Source organism: Saccopteryx leptura, chromosome 1, assembly GCF_036850995.1.
Source record: "Saccopteryx leptura isolate mSacLep1 chromosome 1, mSacLep1_pri_phased_curated, whole genome shotgun sequence".
Lineage (NCBI taxonomy): Eukaryota > Metazoa > Chordata > Mammalia > Chiroptera > Emballonuridae > Saccopteryx > Saccopteryx leptura.
Genome location: NC_089503.1, coordinates 161,543,686 through 161,560,968, shown reverse-complemented (window position 1 = coordinate 161,560,968; position 17,283 = coordinate 161,543,686). Strand labels below are relative to the sequence as shown.

The 17,283-nt window shown below is 36.0% G+C and overlaps 1 protein-coding gene across 2 annotated transcripts in view; it reads right to left on the bottom strand.

Annotated features, from left to right (window-relative positions):
* RANBP3L (RAN binding protein 3 like) overlaps positions 1 to 17,283 on the bottom strand; it is a 42,591-nt gene that overhangs the window by 7,565 nt on the left and 17,743 nt on the right. The window contains exons 3-12 of one of the 2 annotated variants that reach the window (XM_066379027.1): positions 16,919 to 16,958; positions 15,677 to 15,754; positions 14,523 to 14,597; positions 12,106 to 12,177; positions 11,657 to 11,784; positions 8,903 to 9,006; positions 6,973 to 7,057; positions 3,670 to 3,772; positions 3,183 to 3,313; positions 1,615 to 1,735 (exon numbers count right to left, since the gene is read on the bottom strand). In XM_066379027.1, the coding sequence (XP_066235124.1) occupies positions 1,615 to 1,735; positions 3,183 to 3,313; positions 3,670 to 3,772; positions 6,973 to 7,057; positions 8,903 to 9,006; positions 11,657 to 11,784; positions 12,106 to 12,177; positions 14,523 to 14,597; positions 15,677 to 15,754; positions 16,919 to 16,958 (937 nt within the window). The remainder of the gene's footprint in view (positions 1 to 1,614; positions 1,736 to 3,182; positions 3,314 to 3,669; positions 3,773 to 6,972; positions 7,058 to 8,902; positions 9,007 to 11,656; positions 11,785 to 12,105; positions 12,178 to 14,522; positions 14,598 to 15,676; positions 15,755 to 16,918; positions 16,959 to 17,283) is intronic. The other variant, XM_066379036.1, reaches the window with a different exon arrangement.

Here is a 17,283-nt window from a genome sequence, read left to right as displayed (position 1 = left end):
GGAATTTTGTACTGTTGAAAGCAAGGTAAATCTTGCAGTTATTTTTCAGATTGTATTTTCACTACTAAGTTTGACTAGATCATAACTTGATTTTCAAATTGGACTTTATTAGAGGATTTATTGTCAAAATGCTTGAATTATATACTTTTTACTATAATATTTAAAATGATGAAAAGTTTAGAACTCCTTCGAGGACCTAGTGGTCTAAAGAATTTATCCAAGAATTGTTTAAAACAGAGAAAACTGAAACAAAAACTTTAAGCATTCAGAAATGGGTTAGTTAAATAAATGATGGTACAGCTACTCAAGGTATTATGAACCCTTTAGGAATACTGAAGAACAGTAATTATTGATGTGGAGAGGTGATCATGGTATACTATGTAAAAAGAAGAAATCAGGTTGCAAAGCAATATAAACAACATGAAACAAAAATTTCAAAATATATATATACATTTATGTGTATAGAAAATAAAGTCTAAAAAAATATATTGTTAACAGAAGCTATTACAAGTAAATAGGCCTGTAAGTTTTTCCTTTTGTTTATCCATTCTCTGTCTTCTATAACAAACATGCTTTTCCTGTATAATGAAAAGTAAAAGTTGTTTTGTGGGTTCTTTTGGCAGGCAATGGGGAGGAGTGGAATTTAACCAGAGTAGAAAAACAACCAGCACCTGTCCCAGGATAATACTTGGTTGGGTTACCTAGAAACCTGTTTGCCAATTACAGACGTGAAGGCTGTTCTCTTAGTCCGAATTCTATTCCTTATCTGTTTCTTGAGCTCGATACCTGACACTCAGCAAACACGTGTATATGTAGGTGCAGCTTCTGTCTGTGGTCTCCTCCACAGCTCGGACCACCTAATGTTGTTGACCAGTCAACCAAGCCTTTCTGCCCACCCCAGATCTCTCTCTTCTGGGGCTCACTTTTGGTCTGCACCTCTGAACAAGGGCCGATGTGTCTTTCCAAAAGCCAAAACCTCAAACCTCATGAGCCTTTCAGTTTGACTGACTCCAGATTCCAGCCATCACTGTCTCTGCCGGATTCAATAATCACACACCTTTATTTCCTTGGAAACGAACCCCTCATCCCGACCCACACACCATGTTTACAACAGCAAGAGTCAAGAATAAGGCAATTATTCTCTTTTAAAAAACTATTTTCTCCTTTTTTTTTTTTAGATAATTTGTATATTGTTGTGGTAATGAAAGTGGTGAATAGATTTTTGTTCATTTCTATTTCTTTAAATAATAACGGATTTCTATTTAGGTATGTGGTGGGCTCTGTCATAGGTACGTTCTGTACAGTATCTCACTGAATTCTCACAATCACTCAATAAGTCATGGAATACTATTACCCCCATTTTAAAATGATACAACTAGGGCACAGGGAGGTTAAGCAACTTGTCCAAGGTCATGAGTTAGTCAGTGGGGGACCCAGAACTGGGACCTGTGTACTCTAAACAGGAAGCTCCTGTCACATATTGGAAATGAGATTGTTTTCAATGGTCTGATTTATGAACATATTTTATAACACATCTCCAGAAAAATAGTATGCACCTATATTGGAAATTTTACCCTGAGAAATAGCACCCTGCTTTACAGAATGATTCCTTACTTAGTCGTGACTGGAAAGTTCCACAGTCACTGCTTGCTGAGTCATTCAGCCTCAGAGCTCCTCGGCCCCTTTCCATCCAGGACGGCGCTGTCTTGTTGAATATAAAAAGCTTGCAGTTGATCTAGAGGACAATATTTTAAAATGTCAAATATACAGAAAGTTTTTTCAAATTCTTTCCTATACTTTTGTTTGATCTTTTACCAGCATGACAGTTGTTAATGATTTATAGATCAGCTTTTCAATATTATTTAACTTTTAAGACCTTCTGAATAGTTCAAACGTCTCCAACCCTAGTTTCTCATCTGTATTTTCTACCTCCTGTAACGAATAACCACTATTGCTAATATTTTGTTTGTCCTTCCAGAGATATGTAGGTGTATATACATGTCAATATACATATACATTCCCACTCTTTTTTTGTAAATGGTAGAATATTGTACTTTCTGTATATTGCTTTTTCACTTAATACAGAGTGGGACAAAAGTAGGTTTACAGTTGTGATTACACAAATACAGTTTATTCTTATATGTTTATTTATTAATTATTCTATTATTTGCCAACAAATAACTGTGAACTTACCTTTGCCCCACCCTATATATCTATATACACCAACTTTTAAGTTAAACTTAATGTTATTTCAGCCATATAGTTTATTTGAAAGTAAAGAAGTCATGGAACTTGTTTGTGTGTTTAAAATATTTTAAAGACTATAGCATGAGAACTGAGATGTGATACCAGATACCCTACTATAATTTGAAATTGTCAAATGTCACTGTGTACATGAATCACCTGGATGACATGTTAAAAATGCAGCATGCCAGTGTCTCACCCCTAGTGATTATGTCAATAAAGCCAGGGATAATCTGATCCAACGTATGCTTTGAAACACCCTTGTATAGTAAATGTATTAGTAGATTGTGGGAGAAAAGAAAAGGAGAGAGTTTGGAGGAAGAGCAGATGTAGAAACAAAAGGATATCTGTCTTGTTAAAAAATGATTCAGTTACAGTAATTATGTTTCATACCCCTAGGCTGATACCTAGACCACTCAACATTCAAATCCTACGTATGACGCTGTGGACTACATCTGTGAAATTCTTCATTTACACGACATTCACAACTTGCTTAAAAACTTTCAAAAGGAAAACAAAATTCTTTTACTATCTTGAACTAAAATCTATTCCTCTTATCAGCACTTAAAAACCTTCAGTGTAAATTGAATTTTTAAATCATATGATAATAGCACTGATTATATGAGCAGGTTGAAAAGTATAAAACACAAGGTTGAAGTTATATTATATACAGGGATCTTGAGCTGTCATCTTCCTAAGGAACTAATGTGCATGGTTGTAAACCCAGCAACTCATCTTTCGGCAAATTACATGTACAACTGTAAGAATACAACAAAATACTAGCTTAATTTTTAGAAGCATCAACATTTTTATTTAAGCAGCTTAGTCTTCTTAAAAACTGTATTTCTGCTTTTTTTTTTTAAAGATGTCCTTGCTGATGGTCACTTTACTCGACATATGTAAGTGCTACCAGCAGGAGCAATGCATGATATACAGACCTTTAGCACATTATACTCGGCTTCCTCCCCCGTTATTACATCAATTTTCTTCAGCAAGCATTCTGGTGGTGATTTAAAAGAGAGAGCGGCAGCTGATTCAATAAGGGATATATTTTCAATAGTGCCTGTTCCTAAGAGAAAATAGGGGGGAAAACACATAAAAGGCCCCATTTTATCTATTGTGCATGTTCTTTGTGGCCCCTATTAAATACATGTTGCTTCCACCTTTTATAATAATGAGTGTTTCCAAGAAAACCAAAGTTCTTGAGTTTAGGTAAATCTCTTCCATGATTCCCCAGATCATTATGTCAAAAATTTTAAAAAGCTTCCATAGCATGTAACCATATGAATATGCTTTAATATTTACCAACAAATTTAAAAATACTGGACTATTGCTTCTGTATTTTATAAATAATAAACAAACGACATGGCAAAATAGGAAATAAACCAGTTGAACCAAATGTTTTACAAATGAAATGAGTCTTACTTGAGTTTGGAGAATTGAGAGGAGATTTTAGAGTGGATTTGAATGGTTTTTCCTTGGCTTGGGAATCATTTTCAAGTTGAGGCTGGGTGAGGTCTTGAGTACCCTAAGTGGGAAGAAAAGATGTATTTTATCTTCATATATTTGCAATAAACCAAAAGATATCTTTGTTCTTCTGTCTTAACACAGGGCCAACAAACCCAACTGTTTTTGTTTGGGCTTCCTATGTGCTGAACGGGAACTTCTTCCCTCCCCTCCGAGGACCTTGGTACTGATCCTCTGGAAACAATCCAGTTACCCCCAGCCTATTTCAGGGACAATGGGAGACCTTTTAGAGCCCAAAAGGAGCAAACAAGTGTTCCATGCTACCACCAGACTAACCTGATACCTATAAGGAGGTGTAACTATTATCTATTTCAAGTTATCTCAGTATTCCCAGCAACTCACTGTCTCTATGCACTGCATTAAAAAATAAAATAAAATAATCCAGAGAAACCACTGAGCTGTCTCAAAGATCATTTTGTTGCAGGAAGCAACTCAAAGGAGGATAGACACTCAGATAACTCAATCAATAAAGGAAGGAGAGTTTATTAAGCCAGCGGAGCACATGGAGTTTGTAGTTCCAAAACACGGGCTCCCCGAAGTTGATTTTCTTACAGGTTATATACCTTTACAGTATCTAAGCAAAGTGCATGTGATTCATTTGTTTAAGGTTTCCCAGGACTCAAGGAGAGGGGAGGGAAAGTTTCAGTGGAGTAAACAAGGGGGAAGGATCACTGGCCATAGTTACAGACAGATCCTGCTGTTCTCATTTTGTATTGTAACTATGGGATATCACTGGCTGACTCTGTTACCCCAGCTGGCTCCTTTTCCTTGTATTTTCGTTTCTTGCTTCTAAGCCAAGAGGGGGCCTGCCCCTCCTTCTACAATTTTCATAGAAAGAACCTTAATTTTCCTCCAAGGCACTTGTTGCCAATAATCGCTTTTAAGGCTGCATTCGTGGGTCTCTGCACAGGTGTTATAATCTAGGTCTATATGAAAAAGACTGAGTAGTTGCCCTGCCATCCATGATAATGAATAGCCCCCTGCAGAACCGGGAAAATTGAAATGTACTTAGGTTTATATTTTTTCCTTTATAAACTAAAGATTCTTTTACATCAGGGGTCGAGAACCTGTGGCTCGCAGACAAATCTTTAATAAAAAAAAATAATAACGTTAAAAATATAAAACATTCTCATGTATTACAATCCATTCATTTCCTATTGCTCATGTTCATGGTTGCGGGTGGCTGGAGCCAATCACAGCTGTCCTCCGGGACAACACCAAATTTTTATTGAATAATGTATAACATACACGGGTCATTGTACGGCTTTCATGGAATTACATTTTAAAATATGTGGTATTCATGGCTCTCTCAGCCAGAAAGTTTCCCGACCCCTGTTATACATTATTTAACTGAACATCAAGATATTCTGTCAAAATTGGTAGAGATAGGTGTAATTGTTTTCATTTTAAGAAAATAGAAACTAAGGCACAGAAAGCTTAATGACTAGCTCTAAAAAACCCATGACCAGCTAACAAGTCAGGAGGATACCCTGACCTGCAAATCACAATGCCACAGGATTATAGGATTAACTAGAGGACAAATACAATCTATCTCTATTGCCCCTGTTTTATCAACTTAAAAGGTTAGGAATCTCAGGTTCTTTTGTAAGCCAAATGTAAACTGCCCATAAGAAATATGCACAAATGCAGCCTCAAAGTAAATCTATGATCCTGACTCGTTCCCTTGTACTGGTATCTGTCTCTCTTTACAAGACTATAAGCACCTCTAGCATATGGACTCCTTTAGCTTTGATCATGTGGTTTTCAACCTGGCTATGTGTTAGAATCACCTGACACCTGGCCTCACGCACAGGCATTCTGATCTAATGGCTCGGGGAGATGCCCAGGCATAAGAAATACTTTAAAGGTTCACCAGATGTTTAATATGCGGCCGAATTTGACATTTAACAGCAATGTTTTATATAGCATAAGAGCACAGTACACTTGTTAAATTGAATTGAATGTTAAGGCTGATCCTATGAGGTTTGGAAAGTATTTTGCTTTTGTCTGTGACATCGTGAGGAAGCTGTGACTAACCAGTGCCAAATTTAGGAGTAAAGGTTATGAAGTAAATGTGCCTAAATGAATATATTGCCTGAAACTTCACTCTGGAAGCTGGTCCATTCTGGTTCGGATGCAAATGAGTGGGTCAGCAGCTCAGGGATTACAGGTGTTGACCTTCGATTTGGGAGTGGCAGAAGGGTGCCTCTACTGAAAAGCCATGGCACTACTCTTGGAATTGAAGTGTAGCTTGAGGCCAGTGGGGAACAAAGTAAATCTTAAAAGTGACTGATTTGTGGAAGCCCTAAAAATCTTGGAATAAACTGGCCTCCTGAGTTGGTCCTCTTATTAATCTGAGTCCTTTCACGGGTTTTTAATCTCTACGGTCTCCTTGGGGCCTTCATGTAACTATCAGCCATAAGGTAAGCTATCCATCTTGACCGACCTTAGCCAAGGTTCTGGTCTGGGTAAAAGCTGGAAAGGGTCTGAAGATGTGACGGACCAGACTAAGGCAGAGGCTCGTTTGCTCTGCAGCTTTCACTTTGCTGTAGATGCTGTAGTTTTTGCCCCAGCAAAATGCTGTTTCAGACATGCCCAAGAGGGCAGAGCAGCAACTGCCGCATGCAGTAGGATACTGACTATTGGATAAGGACGGCAGTAATCATAGTTCAGGAGTTCTCCACTGGGCAGGTCTGTTCCCCTAGGCAAGTGATTTTCCTCTTAAATCTAGCCCTTCAAAAGTTATAGTAACACTTTTTAGCGTGAGAGCTTGAAGGGGAGGGTTGTGGTTAATGAGAAAAAAAAATGGCAAATGATTTTAAATTCATCTTGTTATAAAAAATGCAATTGAAAAACTATATTAAAATATTATTATCACTTGAGCTTATCTAATTATTGCAGATCATTATGGGATTGCTTTGGGTACCTTTGGTTTAATACAAGTCAAGAACTATTTAGTATTTCTCATCAGTAATAATGTTACAGTTATACAATTTTCTTCCTCTGTGGAATCCTTCCTATTATTCTAACACTAAAACGAGTTTCCCAGGGGAATCTTTCCAGTTAAAGAAAGAAAACATGCCTTTGAACCTAGGAGTTAAAGAAAATGCTCCAATTTAACATTATTTTAATTAACTTGTCTTCAGAAATTTGAAGTGACAGTTCTCTACATAATAATAGAAACATTTGCCAAAATCTTACCAAAACTCTTTCTACCATGTTTTCTCCAAAAACGAAATCAGAACTGCAGCTTTTAAAAGAATGCTTATCTTCATTTGATTGACATCTAAGAAAAAGATATAGGCATTTGTTATTTTATTTTTGTGTGTGTGCATGTTTAATAGCTTTTTAAAATTTTGTTGTACCTTTTGCATTTTTCCTTTTATCAATGATTTTTTTCATTTTTTAATTTAAAAATGTTTTTCAATTATAGTTTACATTTAATATTATTTTGTATTAGTTTCAGGTATGCAGCATAGTGGTTAGACAATCATATATTTTATAAAGTGTTTCCCTTGATGTTTTCAGTACCCACCTGGCACCACACATAGTTATTACAATATTATTGACTCTATTCCCTGTGCTGTACTTTCCATCCCTGTGACAGTTTTGTAAATACTGATCTATATTTTTCATCCTTTCACCTTTTTCACCCAGTACTCCCTCCCCAGCAACCATCAGTCTGTTCTCTGTATCTATGAGTCTGTTTCTGTTTTGTTTGTTTGTTTATATTGCTCTTTGGACTCCACATATCAGTGAAATTACATGGTGTTTGTCTTTCTCTGATTAACTTATTTCACTTAGCATAATACCCTTTCTATCTAGTCAAGCTGTTGCAAATGGTAAAATTTTGTTCTTTTTTATGGCCAAGTAATATTCCATTGTATATATGTACCATTCTTTTTTTATTCACTTGTTTATTAAGCACTTGGGTTGCTTCCATAGCTTGGCTACTTTAAATAACTATATATCTGGAGAAACCCAAAATATTAATTCAAAAAAATAAATGCACCCCTATGTTCACTTCAGCATCATTTACCATAGCATTTGCTATGTTAAGTGTATGGATAAAGCCATTTTAAACCTTAGCAAGAGAAATCATCAGATGACTTAATAGATTTATGTAAAGTAAATAGATTCATCTAATGCTAACTTTCGATTATCTGAAATTAATGAGAAATGAAGAAAAAATTGAGACACGTACTTTCCAGGAAATAGTAAAAATATTTGACAGTTGTTACAACCCAGGCTGAGACCTGTCCACATAAGTCCTGTGCCCATCATTGTACTGTGTGATCAACCAGGTGGGCTGCCCAACCCTTATCTTTTTGCTCTTCCAGCACGGACTCTCCAGTCTCTAATCTCCACTCTCTTCTTCCCCAAATCGCCAATGCTTTTAGCAATCAGAGGTCCAGGGCAAAAGCAAAGCCAATGTATATATATTTAGTCAGCTATACTTATCTTTGCATTGGCTTAATTTGTTGTTTATCTCCCAGAAATGTTTTGTTTGTTTGTTTGAATATTAAAAGTGTTTTGCATGATGAGACACTCAAAGACATTCAGCTTCTCTCTGCAGGCAGATGTACTCCAGAGTCCACAGTGGGACCGGGGTGCACAGTAGGTGAGTCCTGTGGTTCGTACACTGGCCCTGACCACGTGAGTCCAGGTATGTCCATGCTATTTTCAATCTTCACTCAGATCAAATGTGCCTTCAGCACTGGTACATATTAACTTTCATTTTGCATATATACTGTTTTCTTTATTGTCTACCCAACCTATATCAATAAATAGGGCCAAAAGTAACGTAAAAGAAGGGAAAAATGAATGCCAGCAAAAGAGGAGGAAAGGCTAATCTAATAGATAATTAATGCCTAACTAAATACAAATGTAGCCTACCTGTCTGAAATATTCTCACCCACATCAACAAGGCAATGGAGACAATCCAATATTAATATGATGATAGTGAAATATTAGAGACTTTGAAAAGTGTTAGAAACTTGTGTTCTCTATAAAATCTCCTTTGCAACAGAAATATTGGCAATTTATCTCTACAATGTGAGAAAATTATTTTTCAGTAAATGGTTATATACCACTAAAAGAAAGCAAGAAGGAAAAGACAACACTTACTTACCCTATTGATGTAACACCCAAAATAATTTGGTTAGCAGACAGCTGGACTGAAATTCTGGCACTTGGCAAGTTGTCACTTAGCAAACAAGAGTTCCTCTCAGAAATCTGAAAGAAATCCATCAAAAAGTTCATTTAAATTGCTTACTCGGGGGGAATCAGACAAGGAAACAATCATTATAGTTAAATGTGTTGAAATTTTTCTATGTTCTAGTACTGCCCTGAGCATTAGAGGTATGTTACCTCATTTTCTCCTCACAACAACTCTACACACTTTGTACATCTATTATTATCTTCATTTTACAGATGAAAAACTAACCTAATTAGGAGGTAAGTGACTGGGCTAGGCTTGGGCAATCAGGAACGGGCTGACATTCGAGCCTGAGTCTATCTGACTCCAGAGATGATACACTTTATAATATTTTAGAAATCCCACTCTTTTTGTTCCTTTTACCTTTTTAGCCAAATGGAATTCATTCTCATTTTCAGATTAGTAAATCTGTCTTTCAGGTCTGCCTAATCCCTGGAAACATCCTAAGAGCTTCACCATCACCACCATCCAATGTGAAAGGAAACTTCATCTCTTCACCTACAAACTCTGGACTGGTAACATAACAATTAGTTACTCTGATGTGTATATACATGTGCACATTACCTGCATTAATGTATAAATGAAGGAATGAGTGCTTTTAAAACTGGAAGAAACCCTATAATGATCTTATCTAGTGTCTCCAATGTTTTGTGAACATCTCCTTTTCCCTACCAGATATTTGCAAAGATTTGTTGTAGGGAGCTCATATTTTTAAAGGTAGATGGGGTCTGTTCCCACTTTAATATTATATCTATCAATAGAAATAATTTTGAACACTTTTCTCATTATGACAGAATTTGAGAGCTGAGAAACATGTATCAAGAGAATATGTGTAATTGATTAGCAGAGATCAAATACATGTTCATGACTGAGTCACTCAAAGGATTTATCTTTCAGCCAAAATCAAAGTTTTTACTCTTAGCTTGCTTAAAGTAGTTTTTTAGAAATATATTGCTTACATTATCACAATAAGTGGCTACTGATAACAAGATGAATAAAAATTCTCTGATTTTGATATACAAGTTAATAAGAAACAAGAAATAATGGTGCTATAAAATTTTCACTGGCTCTATAAATTACATTTATTTTGTCAGAATTTTTAGATAACATTTAACTTTTCTTTATAGGTCATCATTAAATAAAAAATTCAGTGATGAGCATATTTAATTAGGCTTTTTACTTATTAAAAATAAGTTCTATTCATGACCTTAATAAGTTATTCAAGAAGACAAGCTTACAAACAATAGCCTGAAAATTTCTCTTATGCTGAATCATTTAGGTAGAAAATGTGATAAATATATTAAATTTTATTATTTAAATATGCAACAAAGATTTCAAAAAATCATACCAAATAAGAAGTATTAATCTACCTTTGATATCATAACATGTAATAAAAATTTTTAATCTATAACTTATGGTAGTGCTGTTGCAAAATCAAATGCATCATAACATTGTAGAAATTAGTCAATATATCATACTTTTTCTTATAAATTAAAAAATTAAATAACATACATCACTTCTTAAATATATAAAAGAATTTAAGTAATATTTAGTGATGATTATTAGAAGTGAAAACTTTTAATAATATACTGATTTAAAATTTAAAACTTGCTTTACTTAAAAATCACATCATAAACCATGCATAAATGATAAAGTGATTTTTAAAATTCACAAAGGGTCTCATGAAATTATATCTTTACCAATAAATAAATAAATAAAGATTTCGAAATATAAAAATGTTGGCAAATGCTGAGTTCAACTCCCTCACTTCACTCACAGAAAGAGAAGGTTGGGTGCTTCCTTCCAGGAATGCAAGCATGGGTAGTAGCAGAGGTAGGATTACTACACATCTGACGTTTGTCATTGAATTGATGCAATCACTGTATTTTTAACAGTCCGTGTGTTGCTGTCATGTTCAGTAAGGGAAAACAACACAAAACTAAGTGACCAGCCCTCGATAGTTTAGCTGGAAATAAGTGACTGGTGGGGTTAACTCTCAAATTGTAACTAACTGATCTTGTGTCTCATTCCCCTCAAGTGTCCACTTCCAGAGGACACAGCTAGAACTACAGCAACAGAACATCCCATCCCCTATCAGCATGGCCTGAGCACAATGCCCATGAAGCATGACTCAGCCGCCCACAACAGTTGGAAGAGAGAATTCTTATCTGTCTCCCAAACCCTCCCAATTCTACTGCTCCTGTGATCCACGAAGATGGTCCTGGAGTGGATCCCTGGTGTGACCTAAACCAGCAAAGCCACAGTAGGAGGTCAAGCAGTTGGGGATGCAGCAAATCTCGGTCCCATTTCTAACTCCTGACTCCCGGCCTCTGCCACCTCATTGCTCCCCCTGTTCTTACATGGGATCAGTGCCCCGGAACAAGGACCACTAGGGCTCCCACCTTCTAAGACTCAGCTTTGCAGCTTTGGAGAAACCACAAGACCTGTTCCTGGGAACAACCTTCCAAGTTAAGGAGACACACTAAATGAGTTTAATGGGGGCTTCCTGCAACCCAGTCCAAGTGTTCTTCTAGCTCGGCCGTGGATTCTGCAACAGCACAAAGCTCAGACAGCCCCTAATTCTGGCTCCGGGACTTACAACCGCCTACTAAAAGACAGGTGGGAGATTGAGGTCAGTCCTGCTAAAGCAGAGTTTTTTTTTTTTACCTTATTTTTGTTTTTTTCTTTAATCTTGCAATGTTCGGATGCGTTGTGTCTTACTTTTTCACACCTTTGACCTTGAGGTGTCTGCAACATAGCGGGTCTTAGAATATGGTCAGGATGTTGCACAGGACCTTAACAGGACAGAATTAAAGGCCAGTTTTTCTTTCTTCCATATCTTTGATTAATTTAATGATTATTACCCAAAGTTAGAATTAAATGAGGGCTTAATATTAACTAAGCAAAGACAAACTAGACAGTGAATTGCCTACTACTCACTTCCAGTCAAAATTTTACCCAATATAACTGTTTATTTTGACCATGAGACTTGGCTTCAAATATATTCATGTTTTATCACTCAGCCTTACCTCATTCCTCCAACACACACATATACAGATTAAAATATAGATGGTGAATCTAATTTCTGAGGTTTTGGTAATGGAAATACTACATACCTTGTTCTGCACTGTTCATGTAAATATTCCTTTGCACAAGAGTTGGTGTCATAAAAACATTATTTTTCTTCACTGTAAGAAAAAATATTTAGAAAAATTTAAATCTGAGATTGGGTCAGTTTCGGCACTTTTTGGGTTTTAACAGTCCTTCACTGAACTCACCAGTAGATGTCACTGTTGGTACTAATAGAGTAGCAGGCTTTGCACAGGGAAGTGCTGATCCTGCTAAAATGGATGAGTTTTGCTACATAGTGAGTTTTGCTACATAGTTCTGTTTACTCTCATAAATGTAGGTGTAACTTAGGTCACTAACAGAATAGGCTGTCTTTAGAATTATGACCTAGAGCACCAAGACGAACTCTACATTGACAAATTCTACTGAGACAAAATCTAAATTGATAATGAACCCTCTGTGTGCATTGATATATTCTTCTTATAGAATGTTACAAAATTGTTAGCAAATTCTGCCCCTCTCCCCACTTTAACAATATCCGAAGATAGAAATAAAACCATTATGATACGTTATTTTTCTATGAAGTGTGTTTGTGGTGTAAGTGGTGGTGGCTACAAGAACAGAACTACTATCCATTTCAAGGAGATCACCTATTGGTGGCAAATTGCAGAATCAGCAACCATTGAGCATTTGAGAAAGGGAGATGAGAAAAGAATAAGAATTGCTTCTTCAAAGTATTATAACCTATTACACACTTGGGAGTAGAATTGCTTCTCTAATTCAAAATTCAATTAAAGGGTGCTTATGATCTTTATAATTGAAAACAAAAAATGAATGAATGGACCATGTAAAATTATACAACTTTTCTCCATTTCAACACCACCAACATTCTGCATATATATACAAAGAATGGTGCTTACTAATATGAATGTTTCTTTATTCAGTCTTTCCTTTTCTGTGTGTCTGGTTTTTTTGTCTGATTAAAATAAAAAAAATTAAAACAGTTATCTAGATCAGTGGTCCCCAACCCCTGGGTCGCGGACCAGTACCGGTCCGTGGGCCATTTGGTACCAGTCTGCAGAGAAAGAATAAATAACTTACATTACTCCCGTTTTATTTATATTTAAGTCTGAACGATGTTTTATTTTTAAAAAATGACCAGATTCCCTCTGTTACATTCATCTAAGACTCACTCTTGATGCTTGTCTCGTAAGTTCGACAATTATATTTAAAAATACCACAGTTTTTATGCCAGTCGCATAATTTTATTTTGTGCATTTATCCATCCCACCCTAAAGGCCGGTCTGTGAAAATATTTTCTGACATTAAACTGGTCTGTGGCCCAAAAAAGGTTGGGGACCACTGATCTAGATAACTGAAAACCATCCCTTTGCTTTATGCACAAATACAATATAACAAATCCTCTAGGATTAGGACCCCGATTCCTCTTAATGTCTGTAAGGTATCAGTGAGGTTTATAGGAGGCCTTTTAAGTTAGAAAGCATCTCTTCTGTATCTGAAAGGTGTCTGACAAATTGTTGCTTAATCATTCATAGAATGATTAACAAAAACATAAATTCATTAATTTGAAAATTTGGCGGTTCCCAGGTAGATGGGGATCAGTTAATAATTCAGAAAAAGTTTGTATTTTTCATTTCTGGTGGTAAGCATCACTTGCAAAAGGCAGTTGATTGTTCAGTAGAAGCAAAAACACACAAGAATATAAATCATATTAATGTAGCAAATGTTTCAACCATTTCAAAGATTTTAGTATAATAAAATAGTTTTACTTAGCAAAGTATAATTAATTTCAAATTAAAAAGAAGTAATGTTTTAATTAGTTAAAAATACAAAAAATTATATTCTAAACTTTAAAATATAAATCTAAACCATAAACTTTAGAATAAGAATCTAACTTGCAGGCATCCGCATGAGGCCCCCTGAAGCCATTTATCCGCCCCCCCCCCCCCGCCACACTTCCGGAAGGGGCACCTCTTTCATTGGTGGTCAGTGAGAGGAGCACTGTATGTGGCGGCCCTCCAACGATCTGAGGGACAGTGAACTGGCCCTCTGTGTAAAAAGTTTGGGGACCCCTGCAAAGCATAGCTGTATATTTGGAATACTATATATATATATATTATAAGCCATAGACATGAACAAAAATAAGTAAAATTAAGCAGGTTATTCTATAGGGCTGCCTTATACAATATATTGCTATCATAAATATGAAATTCTAAAAAAAATACCCAAGCTCAAACTTTTCACCAATAATAAACAAATATGATGTCTGAATTTGTGGTATTGTTAAGGTATTCTTCCATATATACTTTGCTAAATCCTCTATTTCATATGCCACTAAAATGTCAGCATTTTATAGTACCTGAGAAAGAAAGATCATCATTAATGAGAATGGATTTTGAAAAGTCAGAGTGTCAGGCTTAAGGTTCTAGAAATTCTTTATTACCTGGGCCAGTAGGGGGGAAGGTTGGGAGGTCAGTGAAGGATGATGATCTCATTCGCTTCTGGGACAAGGTTGACACTAAAAGCAGATTGCAAACAGAAGTCAATTAGGAAGTGGCTTTTTGTTTCTTTTGATTTGGATTTTTTGCTGTTTCAGAAATTTTTCTACATACTTGTTTAGAAAAAAAATATCTGTATTTTGTCAATAAAAATAAAGTGTGCATCTGGTAGGGATTATAAATGAACTTCTATTTAACTCAGTAAATTTTGAGTGCTCACTCTGTTTAAGAGACTCTATCGGGCATGAAGACAGGCTCAAGAAATTAAACAGTGGAGGAGACAGACGTAAACAGGAATAGCTGCATTACAGGGCAGAGGACAACGCAATCAATCACAAAAGGAACCACTGGAGTGCTTTGAGTGGAGAAAAGAGGCAAACTACATCACCAGTTTACTCAGAATGCAGTAGTCTTATGATGAAGTTCTTAGAATAAAATGCCATTTTAAAAGGCAGACATCTATTTATTTAAGTAGACAGTTACTTAGGAGAAAGTAGCCCTTTTCCCTGCAAAGCTAATAGAGACTGAATGCAGAAACTCTGTAACCATAGCAAAATTCAAAGAGGGGGGGAACCAAATCACTTGCAATCCCATGACCTAAAATAGCCATTGCTAGCTTTGGTCCTTTCAGTGATTCTTCAATGTTGATCAATTGAATGTAGTTGCTGTACAATTCATTTTATAGACTGTTGTCTTCATAGAGCCATGTATGTTATTTTATTTATTTATTTATTTATTTATTTATATTTATTTATTTATTTTAAGATTTTATTTATTCATTTGAGAGAGGGGAGAGAGAGAGAGAGAGAGAGAGAGAGAGAGAGAGAGAAGGGAGACACAAGGGGGGGGGGAGCAGGAAGCATCAACTCCCATATGTACCTTGACCAGGTAAGCCCAGGGTTTTGAACCGGTGACCTCAGCTTTCCAGGTTGACACTTTATCCACTGCACCACCACAAGTCAGGCTAGAGCCACATATTTTAAACACCATCCAGTGGGTAGATTTTTAAAAATTATTCATTTGAAAAGTTTCTTAGAAATTTTATACTCAAAATACACATAACAGTGAACATCCGACAGTCAACAAACACTCTACTTACCTCCTCGGAACTGAGAATCTGTAGTGTGCAAAGAAAAAGATGAAGACCGTATGCGCTTTCTGGAAAAACTATTACATTCTGCAAGAAATTCAATGTGAAGGGTAAAATTGCTTTCAATAACAAATTATTCTCGACCTATAATATAGGGAGATAAATAGCATTTCCTTTTGTCTACACAAATTATCATTTGATAGCATGTTAACTCTTAAAGCACAATTTTAAATAATGGGGCTCATAGCTTGGTGATTATGAACTGATAAGTCATATACCCTAGCATAAAGCCATCAGAAACAAGTAGTTGCAGCAAGAAATTGAATTCTGAGATTGTGTAGAGAATTTTTTTATGTTGAGGCAAAGCAGCAGAGAATCATGGGATTTTTGAGTGGCTAACACCACTGTTCTTAGGGACTCCCAAGTCGTCTCTCAAAACAAAAACCAGACTACTTTCATGTTTGTTTTTACTTTTATTTTAATTTGGAAATATTTTCAAATTTACCAAAAAGTTGGAAAAATAGTCCAAAGAATTGTCTAATGCCCTTTAACCAGACTCACCAATTGTTAATATTTTGCCTCATTTGATACCATTTTCTGTCTATATACATATTATTCAGAATCACCTCAGATTAAGCTGTGTATATTATGCCCTTCATACCTAAATATTTCAATGTGCATTATCTAAGAATAAGTATATCTCTTATATTATCCCAGTATGATGACCAACTTCAAGAAATTCAACATAATATGTAATACTCTTATCTACCCACCAAAAGTAACTCTGTCTGTTGACTAATAATGTCCTTTATAACATTTTTCTCCCCAGTCTAGAATTCAGTCCTGAATAGCATGTGATTGTCAGTCTTCCATCTGTGATGGTCCAGATTAATCCTTTCATCTGGATTAGTTCCTCAGACTGTCTTTGTTTTGAAGAATTTTTTCCTCATGTTTTAATAAAATTGCTTTTTCATTTTGAGTTTTAATGCAGTTTAAGCTACATTTTTATGTTGTGGTTTTTAAAATTTATTGAGATAACACTGGTTAGTAACATTATATAAATTTCCAGGGTGCAATTTTATAACACAATATTTGTACACCCTATTATGTGTGAGCACAGAACACTCTCATGTTTGAACACGAAAAAGAAACATTACGTTTTACACAGGCCGTGCCACATGCCAAACTGCTTGTGCCTGCTTATTTTCTTTGTGTAAGATTGATTTTGAAATACAAAGTCTATATCATTACCATGTTCTGCAGCTTCATACAGAGCGTCTTCCGCGGGTCTCTGGAAGGAAACAAAGCTGCTGATGAGAGCTGTTGGCTGTTTTCACACCAGACTTCCACCCCTAGCATTTGAACTGTCCATCACCCCGTCACTTTCTGAGAGAATTCTCCAAGCCAGGTCTCCTTCGCCAGGCCAGGACCAAGCTGCTCACCTTTACTCACTAAGCATGTATTCAAAAAAAGCCAAGTCTGGTAGAGCAGTTTTATATTTCAGCGACTGCAGAATCCCTTGCGGGAGCTTTTGAAACACCAGCTCTCAGGATGCTGAAGTGGTTGACCCTGGGTAGAGCCCATGAATCTGATTTTTCAACAAGGGCTTGGAGGGT